The sequence below is a fragment of the Musca autumnalis genome, unplaced genomic scaffold (assembly GCF_047663935.1).
Source record: "Musca autumnalis isolate F117 unplaced genomic scaffold, ASM4766393v1 scaffold_1, whole genome shotgun sequence".
Classification (NCBI taxonomy): Eukaryota; Metazoa; Arthropoda; class Insecta; order Diptera; family Muscidae; genus Musca; species Musca autumnalis.
In genome coordinates, this window is record NW_027411644.1 from 302,758,879 (window position 1) to 302,775,400 (window position 16,522).

At 36.2% G+C, this 16,522-nt stretch overlaps 1 protein-coding gene across 1 annotated transcript; it reads left to right on the forward strand.

Moving 5' to 3' along the window:
• The first annotated feature begins 6,349 nt into the window (after positions 1–6,349).
• On the forward strand, positions 6,350–14,495 carry LOC141392473 (pickpocket protein 19-like). Its single transcript, XM_073965414.1, has 7 exons — positions 6,350–6,823; positions 12,893–13,015; positions 13,084–13,236; positions 13,303–13,435; positions 13,599–13,658; positions 13,733–13,868; positions 14,213–14,495. The coding sequence occupies exons 1-7, from the start codon at positions 6,350–6,352 to the stop codon at positions 14,493–14,495; spliced, it is 1,362 nt and encodes a 453-aa protein (XP_073821515.1).
• The last annotated feature ends 2,027 nt before the right edge of the window (positions 14,496–16,522 follow it).

Genomic DNA, 16,522 nt, shown 5'->3' on the forward strand with positions numbered 1-16,522 from the left:
TCATCGATTATGAGAAAGCCTTCGATACGGTTAACCATGATAAATTAATGAACATTTTGACATCTATCGGAGTACAAGGAAAAGAATTACGATGTATTAAAAATTTGTATTGGAACCAAAAAGCACGAATCGACGTCAATGGTGAACAAAGTGATGAAATTATTATCTCAAAAGGAGTTAGACAGGGATGCATACTGTCCCCATTACTATTCAACGTGTACTCGGAAAAAATATTTCAAGAAACGCTAGATGGAGGAAATATTGGAATAAAAATAAATGGACATATTGTGAATAATATAAGATATGCAGACGACACCACACTACTGGCTGAGAGCATATCAGGTCTACAGAAACTTATTGAAAAATTGGCACTCACAAGTGAAAAGTATGGGTTAAAAATTAATATGAAAAAAACTAAATACATGATAGTAAGCAGAAAAAACGACCATCGCAACGTGAAGCTTACTATAAAGGAAACGGAAATCGAGAGGGTACACACATTTAAATATCTGGGAGTACTAATAAATGACCGTTGGGACTACTCAAAAGAAATTAACAGCCGAATAGAAATAGCGAGAGATGCCTTTTTTAAACACAAAAAAGTATTAACAAGTCACGACATAAATGTGACAACAAAAATAAGATTTATCAAGTGCTATGTTTGGTCAGTCCTCTTATATGCTTCCGAAGTCTGGACACTTAAAATGCTTTTGAAATGTGGACATTCCGACGAGTACTGAAAATACCCTGGACTTCAAAAATATCAAATGACGAAGTACTTAGAAGGATGAATGTGAACCGACAGCTAATCTCAACAATAAAAAAGCGTAAAGTCTCATACCTTGGACACATACTTAGAAATAATAAATACAAGATTCTACAAACAATCCTTAAGGCAAAAATCGACGGAAAGCGCGGAAGAGGTAGAAAAGAAACAACCTGGCTCAAAAATATCCAGACATGGACCGGCTATAATGATGAAAACACACTTTTACAAGCCGCTAAGAACAGGGAGCTGAACATCATTGTATAACAACAAATAATTATAAATATATTCTTGGTATCATATATGTATCATTGAAATATTATTGTACGATCACCAATATCCGAATAACGGATGAGTAAATAAAGAAGAAGAAGGCGTATAAAACTTTCCCCCAGAAATTTGTAGGTATAGGTCCACGCCATCATATAGCCCCCATAGAACGGTACCTTCCGAATTTCGGTATTTTGAAGGTTGTGGCCACATTAATCCACCGAAATGGTTGAAATTTGTGGTGGAGGGTATAAAAAGTTCGGCCCGACCGAACTTAACGCTTTTCTTACTTGTTTGTCTATCAACTGGTTTACGATTGTGGTAGTTGCCACCGCTATTTCCTTCAAGCTATCTACAGTCCACTCCCGGCCAACCGTCCACGATTATACACGACGCAAAACCTAATAAACATACATATTCGCAGGGCAACTTTAGAAGTATATCCTTAATATTAGCTTTTTAACAAAGCGTGTAGAAAACTAACTCATATCTGTCAATCATCCAATATATTTAAATATAAACAAAATAATTGTTCTGCGTGTAGTTAAGATGCTAAGGGCCTTAAAACATTAATTGGTCGAGGAATTAATGCCTTATAGATACGCTTTTTTGGTCAATCCTTACATAAAAGTCTAAAGGAAACTGGCTAAAGCTTGGCTCAAGGATCAAAATACACAAATTTATGAGGAACCAATCATTATGTATTGTTCAAGGTAACAGCGAGAGTGTTAAACAACTCTAATCACCAAAGGTTTTGTTTATAAAATCCATCGATTTCCCAATAAATGCTCAAATTATAGGAAAATAGCTGCAAGGATAATATCCTGATAAATAATTTGAAACATATTGCCACATTTCTGTTAATGAATTAACAGTTGGGATGTCAACACTGTTAAACAAATGCAGAATTGACGAAAATGGATAAGTTTAAACATGTTTTTTGGACCATTCCATTTTGTGTATGGGCACTCATATTATTTTGAACACAGCTGTATTTGCAAAACACCCAAATATTTTTTGAATAAATTTGTTTTGTTCTTTTTTCGAGCTGATGCATGAAAGGAACATGAAATTTAGTTCTAGGCGAAAGGTGTTAAAAGAAAAAATATTCTACACAAAATTTCATTGTAAGTCCTGGAACAATTTAGATATCTAAGTAAAACACTTTGTTAAGAAAATGACGTTACAAAATTAGATATTATGGGTAGACATTATTTGTTAAACTTTTATACTCTTAATTAAAATTTATTCCATACTGAGTCAAAATCTCCTAAAATACTTCACTTTTTGTTTATTATTTAACATCTCCAGAAACTTTCGCTTTTCATATATGATTTAGGACCATATTCTACCGTTTTTATACCCTCAGCATTTATGCTACGAGGGTATATACTAGGCCGGGGTGATTAGAAAACCTTAATGAGCCCTTCGCGTTTCTGATTCCTGGGATTGAACTGAGCCAAAAAGTCAATTGGACCATATGTCTACCGCGAAAATCGAGCCTCCCGATTTTGACTTTAAGTTTTTATTGGCGTTTTTTGGATATTTTTGCATATAACAGCCAAACCATTGAGATTTGCGATCCAACACAAAGGCCAAAATTGTAGCCAAAACAATAATTAAGAACTCTCTAGTACATCGCAAAAGTATTGGATTGCTTCTTCAGGCAGTTGTGGTCTTGATAAAGTGCACATTTGTCGGCAAATATCCATAAATGACATTGTGCTACAAAAGTTGACCAGAAAAATATGCAAGCGTTCTGTTACAAAATTCTATCGTGTTGGGGTCCATGGACAACGAAAATAATTTTGGTTCAGTTGGGTCACTTCTATTTATTATTTTATAACGGTAAAAGTAGTGAAAATCTGGGTTTCTTACATTTTCAAATTTAAACGGGCATATCTTCTTTTTTCACTACGGATTTCTGTTGATATTTTGCGCAAACTTGGTTTAAGTTCGAAGGTGGGCTATATCGGTCCACTCCTTCCGGTACCATCTCTCGAATCACTTTGATTTTTGTATTAGCAACTTGTATTCAGTGCCCCACATACGACGGTACAAGTTTCATTAGCGGCAAGTCCATACTTCCAGAGAAAATAGCATGAAAGTTGCAAAAAACCTCTATGACACCGTGTGAAGTGGTTGGAGCGCAAGATAACTCTAGAACGGATCTACCGATTCTGCCCACAATTTGGCCTTAGTATTATTTGGTCCAAACATAGTTTAAGTTCAAAGATAAGCCATATCGGTCCACTCCTTCAGGAACCTCCGGCACAAAAGTTCAAAAATGTTCGGAAAATTGTTCGTACGGTAACTCTTGAAGGGAGTGGCCGAATTGGTATTTACTTTATAAACTAAAATAACGTCATCAGGATAAATCATAGGTTCCTGATATTGTATGTGAAAATGCGGGGATAGTCTACGGCTATTGTCCATTGAATATATATCTGACATACGAGTCCTAACATCCATGGTTTTGGCATGGTCCTAAATACTCTAATGATGGCAGCTACTCCTGCTCTGATAAAATTGACTGAATTAACCCTAGGAACTGACATACATGTGTGTATCATGAATGATCATAACAAATTTAGTTAGGATATGGCTAGTTATTTCGATTTCAAGAGTTGCCATCATTCTGCTTTATCAATAATGAAATTTGATTTGGAACATTTCTTCTTTTGACACAACCCCTAAAAAGTGAGGTATTTTATGAGATTTTGACCCAGTATGGAATAAATTTTAATTAAGAGTCTAAAAGTTTAACAAATAATTTCTACCTATAATATCTAATTTTGTAACGTCATTCTCTTAACAAAGTGTTTCACTTAGATATCTAGTTTGTTCTATGACTTACAATGAAATTTTGTGTAGAATATTTCTTCTTTCAACACCTTTCGCCTAGTACAAAATTTCATGTTACTTTCATGCATCATCTCAAAAAAAGAACAAAACAAATTTATTCAAAAAATATTTGGGTGTTTTGTTGGCAAACTGTATATTGCAAATACATATTGCATTAATTCTGCGACTTATATTGAAATTTGATGGAGATTATTTTTGTCTTTGACGTCTTCTAGATAGAAGATAAAGTACAACATTAACAAAATTAGAACAAAATTTCATGTTACTTTCATGCATCATCTCGAAAAAGGAACAAAACAAATTTATTCAAAAAATATTTGTGTGTTTTATTGCCAAACTTGATGTATATATTTTCTTGATATATATTGCAAATACATATTTTATTTATTCGGCGACTTATAATGAAATTTGATGGAGAACATCTTTCTCTTTAAAATCTTCTATCTAAAATGAAGTTTTGTGGGATAAAACTTAATAAACTCAGATAAAGTACAACATTGACGCTAAAACGTGATTTTACTTATATATACTTTAGTAAAATTTTATGACAAATAATTTTATGGAATATTTTGATCTAATACGATCACATTTTAAAGGAGTTTTTAAAAAGGGACCAAAAAGACCCCTTTGGTGACTCGCATGAGGGATAATTTTTTTCATAAAAATATACACCGCATTGTTGTCAGTAATATTGCTAAAGACACTTTATACCTAAAATGCAAGGATTCCAAGGAATCTGATGTCTAATATTTCAAAACCTGTAGAAATGGGCGGAACTTGCCACGCCTATTTAGGTTACTTCCCGACGTAAACTTTAAAAACGCCGATACACGTGTCTTCTTTCATAATCTGGCTGAATGATCTTGTAATTATTTTTTGTGTTGTGTAATCGGTATCTCGATGATTCGTGTTGTAGAAGTTCGGTTACTCGGGGTTCGTATGTGTTCGGCCATTCGGTGATTCGCTGTTCAGGGTTCGGCCATTCGGTGATTAGTGTAGTAAATGTGCGGCCAATTGGAATTCGTATGTATTCGGCCACTCGGCGATTATGTGTTCGGGGTTCGGCCACTCGGTGATTTGTGTTGTAGAAGTTCGGTCACTCGGTGATTCAGCACTCGGTTCTGTTGTTCGGGTCGCGGTTAGTTAGTGTTAAGGCCTCGACTGATAAAATCACATTTGAATTAGGTCGAACTTGGTTTTTAGTCTTTCATCAGATAAGACTTCAGCAAGAATGCCGTGCTTCGTATGTGTCGAGGCCTTTAGTTATATTTTAACCTTTTCAGTATACTACGAGTACTAATTAGTATAACGCCACCCGAAGGTGGAGTGGAACAACACCCGAAGATGGAGTGGAAGAACACCCAGAGGTGGAGTGAATGCATTAACCACCGCACAATATGGGTGGAGTCGTAACCCTGTCGATCATCTCCAATCGCACACCTCACAAAGTAATGCATGTTCACCCAACAGTGTGTATTGGTTGACTGGCTGTGACGCTGTTGGGTAGTGGGGGGCCTTATTGTTGGTTGGCTAGTTGTGATGTTGTTGGGTATTGGGTATTGGGGCGTTGCTGTTGTTGGTACTATGTACGTGATCATCTTGTTACGTAACAATATCTAGGCGTCACTACCAAAGTAGTAACAAGAAAAAGGCCAACATGCAATTGCAATCTACATTAACTCATGCAATACTCTAGCATGTCAGAACATCCTTCGTTGAAAACAAGGTATGCTTAATGGGAGAGCATAAATATTCTGCATTTCAGATGCAATATTGCATGTCTTTGTCCAATTTCTTAAATTCGTTGTTTCAAGTTAAAACGCAAATAAGTGAAAGGCATTTCTTGAGTTAAATTAAAAACTCATTAATAAATAATAACTACTTTTGTACCTAGACGGACGAGTGAGTAATAATAGCATTGTTAATTTACGTGCTTTGTAACTTTTTCGTCCTGAAGTTTTGCTATTTTTACCATTTACTATTAAAAAAGATTGAAAAACATTATTATTGACCTCTTGAAGTTAAACTTCATAAAATGCATGTAAACTTAACTAAATAACTTTATAACTTCGAAAATTTAATTTGTTAATTGCGTTCGGTGTGGTATATTGAAAGTTTGATTTGCACATAGATAGCCGTGAACTGCTGCAGGTTAAAGTTAACAGTTTTCATTGGAACGTCAATTGACAAACAGTCATGATCTATTTTAACGAATTGGCACGTTATAAAAACACAAATTTTGAACATCCTCATGGTCTACAAATCTTCAAAACAACAAAGGAAATCCACAGCAAAGGAAAATCTTTATTTGAAACTTGGAAAAAAGAATCACCATTTTGTGGTGACTGTGTCCATGGCATCCAATACATTTGGAACTCCGAACCAAGAAAATCAATACGCATTTTTTGGTTTTTGATCATTTGTGCAGCAATTATTGGCTGTATGACAATGTTAATTATGGTAATGCGTTTACGTGAAGAACAACCGTTAGTGACTGTCGTCGAGAATGCCCACTTGCCCATCTATACTATACACTTTCCCGCCTTGGCTGTGTGTCCATTTAATAAAATCAATTGGCTACGTTATGGAGCAGCAGAAGAGAAATATCTTCCGAAAAATGCCACCCAAGAAGAACGAGACACATTTTATCATCTTCTAATAGCCATGGAACATATGACGTTTAGCTACCTAATGCCGTTAAATGAATTTGTAAAACGTCGATCACTACCACCACTGCTACGTGATATTCCACTATACGACGTGGCTCAGTTCATGTCTTTTCGTTGCAATGAATTATTTGTTTGGTGTGAATTTGATAGCAGCAAATACGATTGTTGCAAAATCTTCATCAGAGAACGTACCGATATGGGTATATGTTTGGTCTTCAACTCTCTCGTATCGGAAGATTCGAAAATTATACAGGTAATTTGTGGGCAAATATTAATTATTTAGTTTTAGAGTTAGAGTCAAGAACTTAGTTTAACTAGGGATATAAGATGTATATCCGCAAAAATTAGTGAGCTAATCCATGAAGCTAAACATAGATTAGTAAAGAAAGGGTTAAAGGTTATGACCACTTATTGAGCACGAAATAAGCAGTTTTTCATGATTTTTTTAGGAGAAATCTACAATTTTTTTAGAAGATTTTGTTTTCATCTGAAATGTCACACAGAGCTAATTTTGGAATTTTTGTCGTTGTGTTTGCACAGTGTTCTGACAAATGGCTGCCTACGAAACCCTGTTTTTACTAAAGCAGTTTGTGGTGTCCACTGTAACTCGAAAACGAATACACCCATCAGCATATGCTTTTGTGGGATCATTGAGAACCTAATAATCTTGTCCTTAAAGGGAATTATGAAATATCCTTTTTCAAAAAAAAAAATGTTGAACTGTCAAAGTCAAAATTTCGATTTTAACTAAAACAAGTAAACAACAATAAATTGGGCCGGGCCGAATTTTTATACCCTCGACAACAAAATATTCTGAACTAAATGTAATAAGTGCAACAATTTTTCGACCACGGATACTCAATGTGTCTACATTAGGTCGAACAAGTAAGAAAGTATCAGTCAGCTACGCTGACGGAGATATACCCTAACCCGCTGACCAAAAAATAAAAATAATAACAACAAAACCAAACCAAACACAATAATTATGCTTTAAAATCTATATGTACCGTAATGTGGGGCTATACCAAATCATTGACATATACATGCTTACCAAACATTATTAGTAGACAGCGGAGTTTTATGCAACCCCTATGTTTGGTCCGATTTATGACAAATTTTGGGACTGGGCATATTATTGGCTTCTTATTACATTGCAATCGAAACATATTACATATGCAAAATTATCCAAAATGCATACATTTTTGCATATGCAACAAGTATGCACAAAATATTTCAATAATAGGTACAAAAATGTTTGTGTGTACAATTTTTCTGTTTAAAATTCTCTTCAGACAAGTCAATAAAATAGAGAAGTGTATGACCACAGCTAAACCTTCTAACTTCCGAAAATCGGGAGTTATCGTTCTATGGGGGATATATGAAGACCTGAAGCTAAACCGACAAATGTTAGGTGGAAAGTTTTTTACCCCCAAGGAAGACATAATACCAAATTTCAGCCATTTCGGAGGCATATTGAGGGCACAAACTTTCAAAATACCAGAAATCTGGAGGTACCGTTCTATGGGGGCTATATGAAGACGTGGACCTATACTGACAAATTTCAGTTGGAAAGTTTTATACCCACAACGAAGACAAAATGCAAAATTTCCTTCAAAATACCGAAAATCGGGAGGTACCAACGAAAACATACTACCAAATTTCAGCCATTTCGGAGGGATATTGAGGGCACAACCTTCAAAATACCAGAAATCCGGAGGTACCGTTCTATGGGGGCTATATGAAGGCGTAGACCTTTACCGAAAAATTTCAGGTGGAAAGTTTTTTACCCACAGCGAAGACAAATTGCAAAATTTCAGTCATTTCGGTGGGATATTGCGGCCAGAACCTTCAAAATGCCGAAAATCGGGAGGTACCATTCTATGGGGGCTATATGAAGACCTGTGCCGACAAATGTCAGGTGGAACGTTTTATACCCCCAACGAAGACTAAATACCAATTTTCAGTCATTTCGGTGGGATATTGAGGGCACAACCTTCGAAATACCAGAAATCCGGAGGTACCGTTCTATGGGGGCTATATGAAGGCGTGGACCTATACCGAAAAATTTCAGGTGGAAAGTTTTATACCCACAGCAAAGACAAATTGCAAAATTTCAGTCATTTCGGTGGGATATTGCGGCCAGAACCTTCAAAATGCCGAAAATCGGGAGGTACCATTCTATGGGGGCTATATGAAGACGTAGACCTGTGCCGACAAATGTCAGGTGGAACGTTTTATACCCCCAACGAAGACTAAATACCAATTTTCAGTCATTTCGGTGGGATATTGAGGGCACAACCTTCGAAATACCAGAAATCCGGAGGTACCGTTCTATGGGGGCTATATGAAAACGTGGACTGTTTTATACGCCCAACGAAGACTTAATACCAGTTTTCAGTCATTTCGGTGGGATGTTGAGGATACAACTTTCAAAATACCGAATATCGGTAGGTAGCGTTCTATGGTGGCTATATGAAGACGTGGACCTATGCAGACAGATTTCAGTTGTAAAGTTGCATACCCCTAACGAAGACTTAGTACCAAATTTCAGCCATTTCGGTGGGATATTTAGACCATAAATCCTTGAATATATTTTTGCATATGATTTTGCATATGCTCATTTTATGCAGATATGTACAAATATGTCAAAATATGCACGATATGCAAAATATGCAAAAATGTCTGGGCCTAATTCGTTTTATTTTGTAATAAAACGAGTTTCTGTCTAATCAGATTTTCTCTACGACCATCCTAACCATATATGCATTTGCATAGGATTCCGCTGTCTAATTATTAGTAAACAAACTTTTTCATAAAGGACCCGAAATATTAAATTACTCTTACGTTAAACTAAGTTTGAAAGAAATTTTTGAAAAAAAATTTAGAGTTATCTTGCACAGTATGTATGTGCCGGCAGGGTTTTGTAGCTTTTTCTCAGGACGATCCATTATCCCAGGACGTATTAACTTACTCTGAAAAAAGAATCAAGACGACGCGAGAGAAGCTCTTAAACTTCACATTACATTAGGCAATATTCCTTGCGGCTATTGTCAGTTTGTTGGTGAGAGAGGGTGTTGAGAGGCAAAGGGTTACCATATGCTTCACCTCTCTCACCATCAAACTGACGATTGCCGCAAGGATAATTGCCTAATGTAAATATGGACTAATTTTGAATGAAATTTTTGAAAAAGTTTTAGAGTTATCTTGCACCATATCCATTACCGTATGTGCCGGCTTGGTTTTGGAGCTTTTAGGCCATTATTTCAGGAAGTATTAACTTACATCGGAAAAAATTAACCGTTGTAAATGAGGCCACTAGAACATACTACTCAAAAAAGAATCAAAACAACGCGAGAGGAGCTCTTAAACTTCACATTATCCGAATTTGGTGTGGGAGGTACCCGAAGGAAAGGATCGATAGTCCATATTTCAACCTAATATATGACTGGATGAAATAATACGATGTGCAAAGTCTGCACCACTCAGAAACTCCCTGCCAGACTTATATTGCGGATTTGCCATTTCGGTTGGCATGCGGAAGTATGCACTTGCGCAAGAAAGAAATTGTACCATAGTAAAGGGAGACCGAAGGACAACTTACTAAAAAATTCAAAACGATCCGAGAGGAGCTCTTAAACTTCACTTTATCCGAATTTTGTATGGGAGGTACCCGAAGGAGTGGACCGATATAGTCCATATTCGAACCCGATCTATACCTGGAAAAAGTAATACGATTTGCAAAGTTTCGATTGACCCCTTCCAGAGTTATCGTTCACACAATTTTACAGAAAAATTTGGATACCCAAAATTTGGTTCAAATTCGTTGATCCGTTCGTGCGCACCAGCCAGACAAACGGACGGGCGGACATGGCTGAGTCGACTCCAAATAGTCTGGTACGAATTTCGTCCAAACATACTTGGGGTCTAAAATCGTTACTTCGAAGAGGCACATTTTTGGTCGTATGATATATCCGGAACCGTTTAACATCTACCTGTCCTGTATTCCACCCCCTACAGACGGCACTGACATCGTAACGTATGCGGATGTTTATACTATCTTGGCGTCAAGTACCTTCCCTGATGTCATTTGTGAAAAGGTGGCCTCCTATTTGACTGATCTTGCCATCTAAATCGACGGTAATTCTGTTCATCACATGGGCGGCAGAGGTGAGAACTGAGTTGAATGTCGTAGTCCATGGTAGCAAAGATAATTCCTTTTGGGGATAAAAGTCCTTGGTGAGTATATTAAGAATCCCGAAGAACTGAAACTTCATCACGCCGAGTTTTGGCGTGATGAAGTTTCTGCTGAAGACCCTGAAAGGCATCTGAAATTATCGTTATATCTTCGATAATTGTTGTTTTAGCTTATTTATGAGATGATATCGACGCCTCCAAACAATAGTATGCTAAGTCGACTTAGCGTGTTTTCAAGTTCTTTACATTTTTACATTTTACGTCCTTTAACTTAAATTCTGTCAAATTTTGGTAATGATCGGTCAATACGAACAGAAGTTATAAACAAATGTTTACTCAGAATAGTAGTGAAGGTCAAAGAAAACTGTAAACTTTGAGAGCTTCTCCTGCAAAACTCACTTTTCAGACTTAGCATACTATTATTTGGAGGTGTCGATATGCCTTGTCAAAAAGTACCATGAAAACGCGACAAAATCGATTAGTTGTCAATGAGAGTCGCACCTAAAATTTTCGGACCGACATTTGTGTAAAACATTTCGAAGCTCAAAAACGTCATCTTATGGTACTCTTATAGCAAATAGTTTCCTAATGTGATGTTACCTTAAAGGTCACATTCGACATCATGTTCATGTCGCCCGAGCATGCCACATCTATATTCGACAAACTGAGATGTGGAAACAAGGTCCTCAAGTCCCTAGCCGCCAGCACTTCGGGTGCAGATAAAGTAACCTTGTTGACCACATATTACGCCATAGGTCGGTCTGTGGCATCGCAATGGAAAAATATTCAAACCTGTCAAAATGCCGCCCTGAGAACTGCAAAAATGTGCCTCCTCATGTCACAATGCCATGCTTTTGTTTGCAGTACTTGCTCGGGTGTTACCGTGAGAGCCATCCTAATCTCCAAATGGCGGATAGGGAGATTTTCATAATCTAGAAAGAGAGATCTAACGTCACAAAGAGAAAATCTCTTTTTAAACAAGCTTAATAAGCAGGTTAAAATAGCATTCACACGGATACAGTCGCAGATGGCATAAACAACTATCGTGTAAAGGCAGTCCTCGGATAACATCAACTATTTATCGCAGTAGGGGAGCGTTAGCTTCGACGATAATTTTGTTTTGGCTGAACTGCGGTTGGGATGGTGCAGCCATCTAAATTCTTATAGGACAAGGATCGATGACATAGTGCAAACCATCTGTCCAGCATGCAGCACAGGCCCGCACGACACACTGCAACTTTTCATCTGCCTTGCCAAACCTACTCAGCTAACTCCAGTAGACAACAACGACAACAATGTTCTGTAGTAATCCCACGGCAGCGGATTGTTTTGTACCGGCTTGCCCCGAATCCATAGTGTTCCGGCGAGCAGCTGCCAATCCAGCATCAACAAAAAAAAAACATTGTTCCACAACATCCTATACGGGACAAGGGAGACTTCTCTCATATCAATGAGTGCACCCCGATTCATATTTAGCTCAATGATATGGGACCTATTGTTTACCGCCGAGTCCGAACGGCGTGTCTTAAGACACCACTTATGGAGAAGTTTTTCAAGGCTGAAATACTCAGGAAATGTCGCCAACATTACTGAGGGGTATTTTGCCACCGTTGAAAAATGTTTGATGTTGCTAGGCCGGGGAATCGAACCCCCGACCTTCTGCGTGCAGCCACGGTGGCACCACGGTGGCACCAGCATCAAATCTATACTTTTACGTTGGTTCCTATGCTGATACAACAACAATGTTCTATAGGGGGCCATATGTATGACTGGCTGTCTGGTGCGCACCTCGTAATAATTTTTGCCAAACATACATAAAATTCGATCCAAAAATGTTCGCTAAAATCGTGCGCATGATAACTCTCTAGGGGGTAACAACAACGCTGCAATTTTTCGGCAGCAAGACTACGCTTTCTGAGATAGTAATCGAACTTGCTTACATGACTTTGTAATGCATTATTCGGCTCACGTGTTTTCCACATTTTTATTGGTCTGTTCTTATATTGTTCTTATATCTGTTCTTATATTTGATGTCTCTTAAACGTCACCCACTGTCCAAATACTAGTACATTCTCCACATCACGATACTTTCAATACCCTACAAGACCGTGCTATTTTCTCTTTTCAGTTAACTGATCCCACATATCCTTGGAGAGTTCGTGATTCAGGTGATGAAGCCGGATTATCGTTTATGCTAAAATACAATGAAAGTTATGTGAGACCCAAAAGTAATACACCCTTCAGATTCAGTGTAAGTACTTATTATACAAAAATTTGTGAAGGAAATGTAAATTATATGCGGCTTCTAATTTTGGTCAGCTAATGATAAAGCAGGCTCAAGACTGGAGTCAACAATTGTATCATAACATTTATCCCAATACCCATGCTGATGTTATGATAACGCCAATACTAACCGAAACATCATCTGAGGCTAGACTTATTAGACCAGAAATTCGCAATTGCCTGTTTTGGGTAAGTTTTTGCCTTTAAAGTGGAACAAGTGTTGAGATTTTAAAGAAACCCCTTCTATTCTTGTAGAATGAAAAATCCTCAAAATATGGTCGTCTCGAGGGGTTTCCCTATAATAAATTGAATTGCTTGACCAAATGTCAACACAGATACCTGATGGACTATTGCAATTGTTCAATGTCATTATTTTTTCCCGAAATACGTAAGGAATTTTAGTAAAAAATACAGACGAAATCGCTTATAACATCATCGTTTATCGGTTATAACGACCAATTCCGTCGGTCCATGACCGTCGTGTTAAGCTCTTTCGACTGTACTTATTTGGTATATAAATTACACAAATATAGAAATATTTTAATTTTTAGGTGAACACAAAAAAGATGAGTGTAGGATATCTGATTTGGCATGTCTACACAAAAATTGGCGTAAGTATGAAATAAGTTTCCTATTTTTAAAGATAAAATATTTAAGCTATTGTATTATGTCTTTGGGTACAAAGAAAACTTCAATTACCTTAAAGGACCTCAACAGGATCAGTACATGAACGAAATTGGACGTGGCATGATTTGCGATTGCATAGAGAATTGTGAATCATTGATATTTTTGGTGACTGTAAATACCCAGCCCATGCCCAGGTATTTCCTTTAGAATTGAATATGCATTTAAGATCTCGTAATATTTAGATAGCCTAAAAGTGATTACGGGTGCTACATTTCAGTAGTGGGATTCTGTAACGCATTTTTTGGTTACCGACAAAAATCGGTCAAATAAATGCTAAAAAAGATCAAGATCAAGTTGACATCCCTGCTACTATCGGTAGAACTTTGCGACTACTTTTTATTGATAGCTAACTTACCGAATAATATCGTTAATTGCCGAAACTGTAAGCATTTTATTTTTACCGATTTTTGTCGATAAAAAAACAATCTTTAGAGAATCCAACATTATTTTACAATTTTGTCTTTTATTTTATTTTTAGCCTACCGATAAATACTTCAGTTCCCGAAATCTATGTGCATGTCTATTACAATCGTAAAACTTTAACCAAGTATTTAGCACGTTTGGAGTATACATTTCTTGACATGGCGGCTTATATTGGTGGTGTATTTGGACTATTTTTGGGAGCATCGGCTTTAAGTTTTGTCGAAATACTCTACGCTACCATAAGAATGCTGTTGATATTGGTGATTAAAAAATTTACATCATTCCTTCGCTTACGTCAAGTTCACATTATTCCTAAGATAAATGTTATTAAAGAATAGTATTTTGTATGAATATACATTGCACATTTATCAGAGGCCTATGCTTCAGTGGGAATTAAAGGAATAAAATAATAACAATAATATCGATACAGAATTATGTTTAAGTGAGCTCCATGTAGACGTTGTTTTTATTTTTCGATGCGATTTGTACCAAATAAAACAAAAGTTCGCCACATAGTTGATTAAAAATCCTAAAAAAACTCATATGTAGATCGATTGACATAACATTTAGCACACATCATATTTTCGGTCTAAAGACTAACTCTACAGAAAATAGCGAAAAATTGTCCAGATTTGGATATAGCACCCATTTATATTCGCATCCAAGTTTAGATAAATCTTGCACCAAAAGCGCTCTATACATCCGATATAAGCTAAAAAAGATGATGAATTCATGCAAATTAGCTTAGACCAAAGTATGCCTAATTTGGTGAAAGTCGTTTCAGATTTATATATAGTCCCAATATATATATCAGGAATATTGTCAATTATTTCATATTCCATTTCAGAGAAAAAGGATAAATTTTTTTCGCGCTACATCAACGATTTTTGATATGTAGGTTGAGAAAAAAATTCCCAGTAAGAATATGGTCGCGAGCCAATTTTTGGTTGTTGCGGACAAAAGTTATGGCGCTTTTATTTCGCTTTTTAAGAAAGAAAATATTATAAAAACGCTAATTATTTTAATGAGCACAATTGTCACAAAAAAGTTCCCTCGAAGTGACTTCAGCAAGTAGATTTCATAATACCTGCAAAATGTTACACAGAATTCGCGGAATGTACATAAAATTGATAAATTATTGAATATAAGTAAATTTTTTTCAAAATTAAGGCCCATTTAGTGGTCATAAAATGACATAAAAATTTGTTGTGGATCAAAACTTCACGGCGAATCAAATGAGACTACAATCATACAGATTGGTGTTATAGTTTCGATGTTACAGCCAAAATAAGCACATATTTTGGTCAAAAAAATAATTTTTTGTTTGAAAAAATATTTTTTCACATGCATTATGTAGTAGAAAAATTTTTTGTAAAAATCTATAGGAATACTTCCTTCATTTTGCTTAAATCTCCCAATAAAATAGACGGATTTTGCTTTATTGACATTCATATTAAAGATTTCCCATTAGGGAAGGTAATTGGGTTGATGAGGATATATCTCAAAGCTTCTGAAATGGAAATAGAGATCAAATAATCCATTTTAATTTATATGCATTTTAAAATACGTGTAAATCGCGTAATTATCAAAATCATTTTGTCCGCATGTGATTTTCATGTACAGCAAGACCATATCTATAAGTTGTATATATTTTTCGAAATATAATTTGGACTCTAAGATGTAGCATCGGCTGCATCTTAGCATTAAAAAACCTATAAAATATCGCTAATTTGCGCAAAGTGCATACAATTTTTGTCCGCATCCGATTTCAGTGTTCACCATGAAAATCTACATCGATATATATCTGTTTGAAGGCGATCAATCAAGAACCGTGGATGTAACATCACACATTATTTTTTGGGATAAAATGAATGTAGCTCCCTTATCAGTGAAGTTTTCAAATCTCTGTTTCCGCTAAAACGAAGATGCTGCACTAGTTTTTTTCATTGCAGTGGAAACGATCCGCAGAAAACGCGATAAAACACGCGATATTTTCAAAAACAATTTTAGGTGATTTTTCTACTTTGGAATTTCTCGTAACTCGCATTTTAGTAGATGGATTTTCACGAGGAATGATTTATTGTATCCGGAACGTAAAAAACTAAAATGTGCAATGGAGTACGAGGTATTCTAGAGACAATTGCAAATATAAGACCCGAAAAATATGATTTTTAGAAAAATGTGCACACAAAATTTCCGCATTTGGATGCAGATTTCTATGAAGCTGCGCAGACTACATTCACAATATATGTATCAAACAACTCAGAATCGCAAGTACTACAATCCTGTGTATGATTTTTTGAAAAACCTGTTTGCGGAATGAAATTAGGAGAAAATTTCAAAAAACACTGTAAATCTGGCTTCA

What these genes read in the sequence shown, in the direction of transcription:
- LOC141392473 (XM_073965414.1), top strand. Translation starts at nt 6,350, where the DNA reads ATGTTAATTATGGTAATGCGTTTACGTGAAGAACAACCGTTAGTGACT. An exon ending in ATACACCCTTCAGATTCAGT is followed by an intron (nt 13,016 to 13,083) that starts GTAAGTACTTAT and finishes AATTTTGGTCAG; the next exon opens with CTAATGATAAAGCAGGCTCA. An exon ending in TTCGCAATTGCCTGTTTTGG is followed by an intron (nt 13,237 to 13,302) that starts GTAAGTTTTTGC and finishes CTATTCTTGTAG; the next exon opens with AATGAAAAATCCTCAAAATA.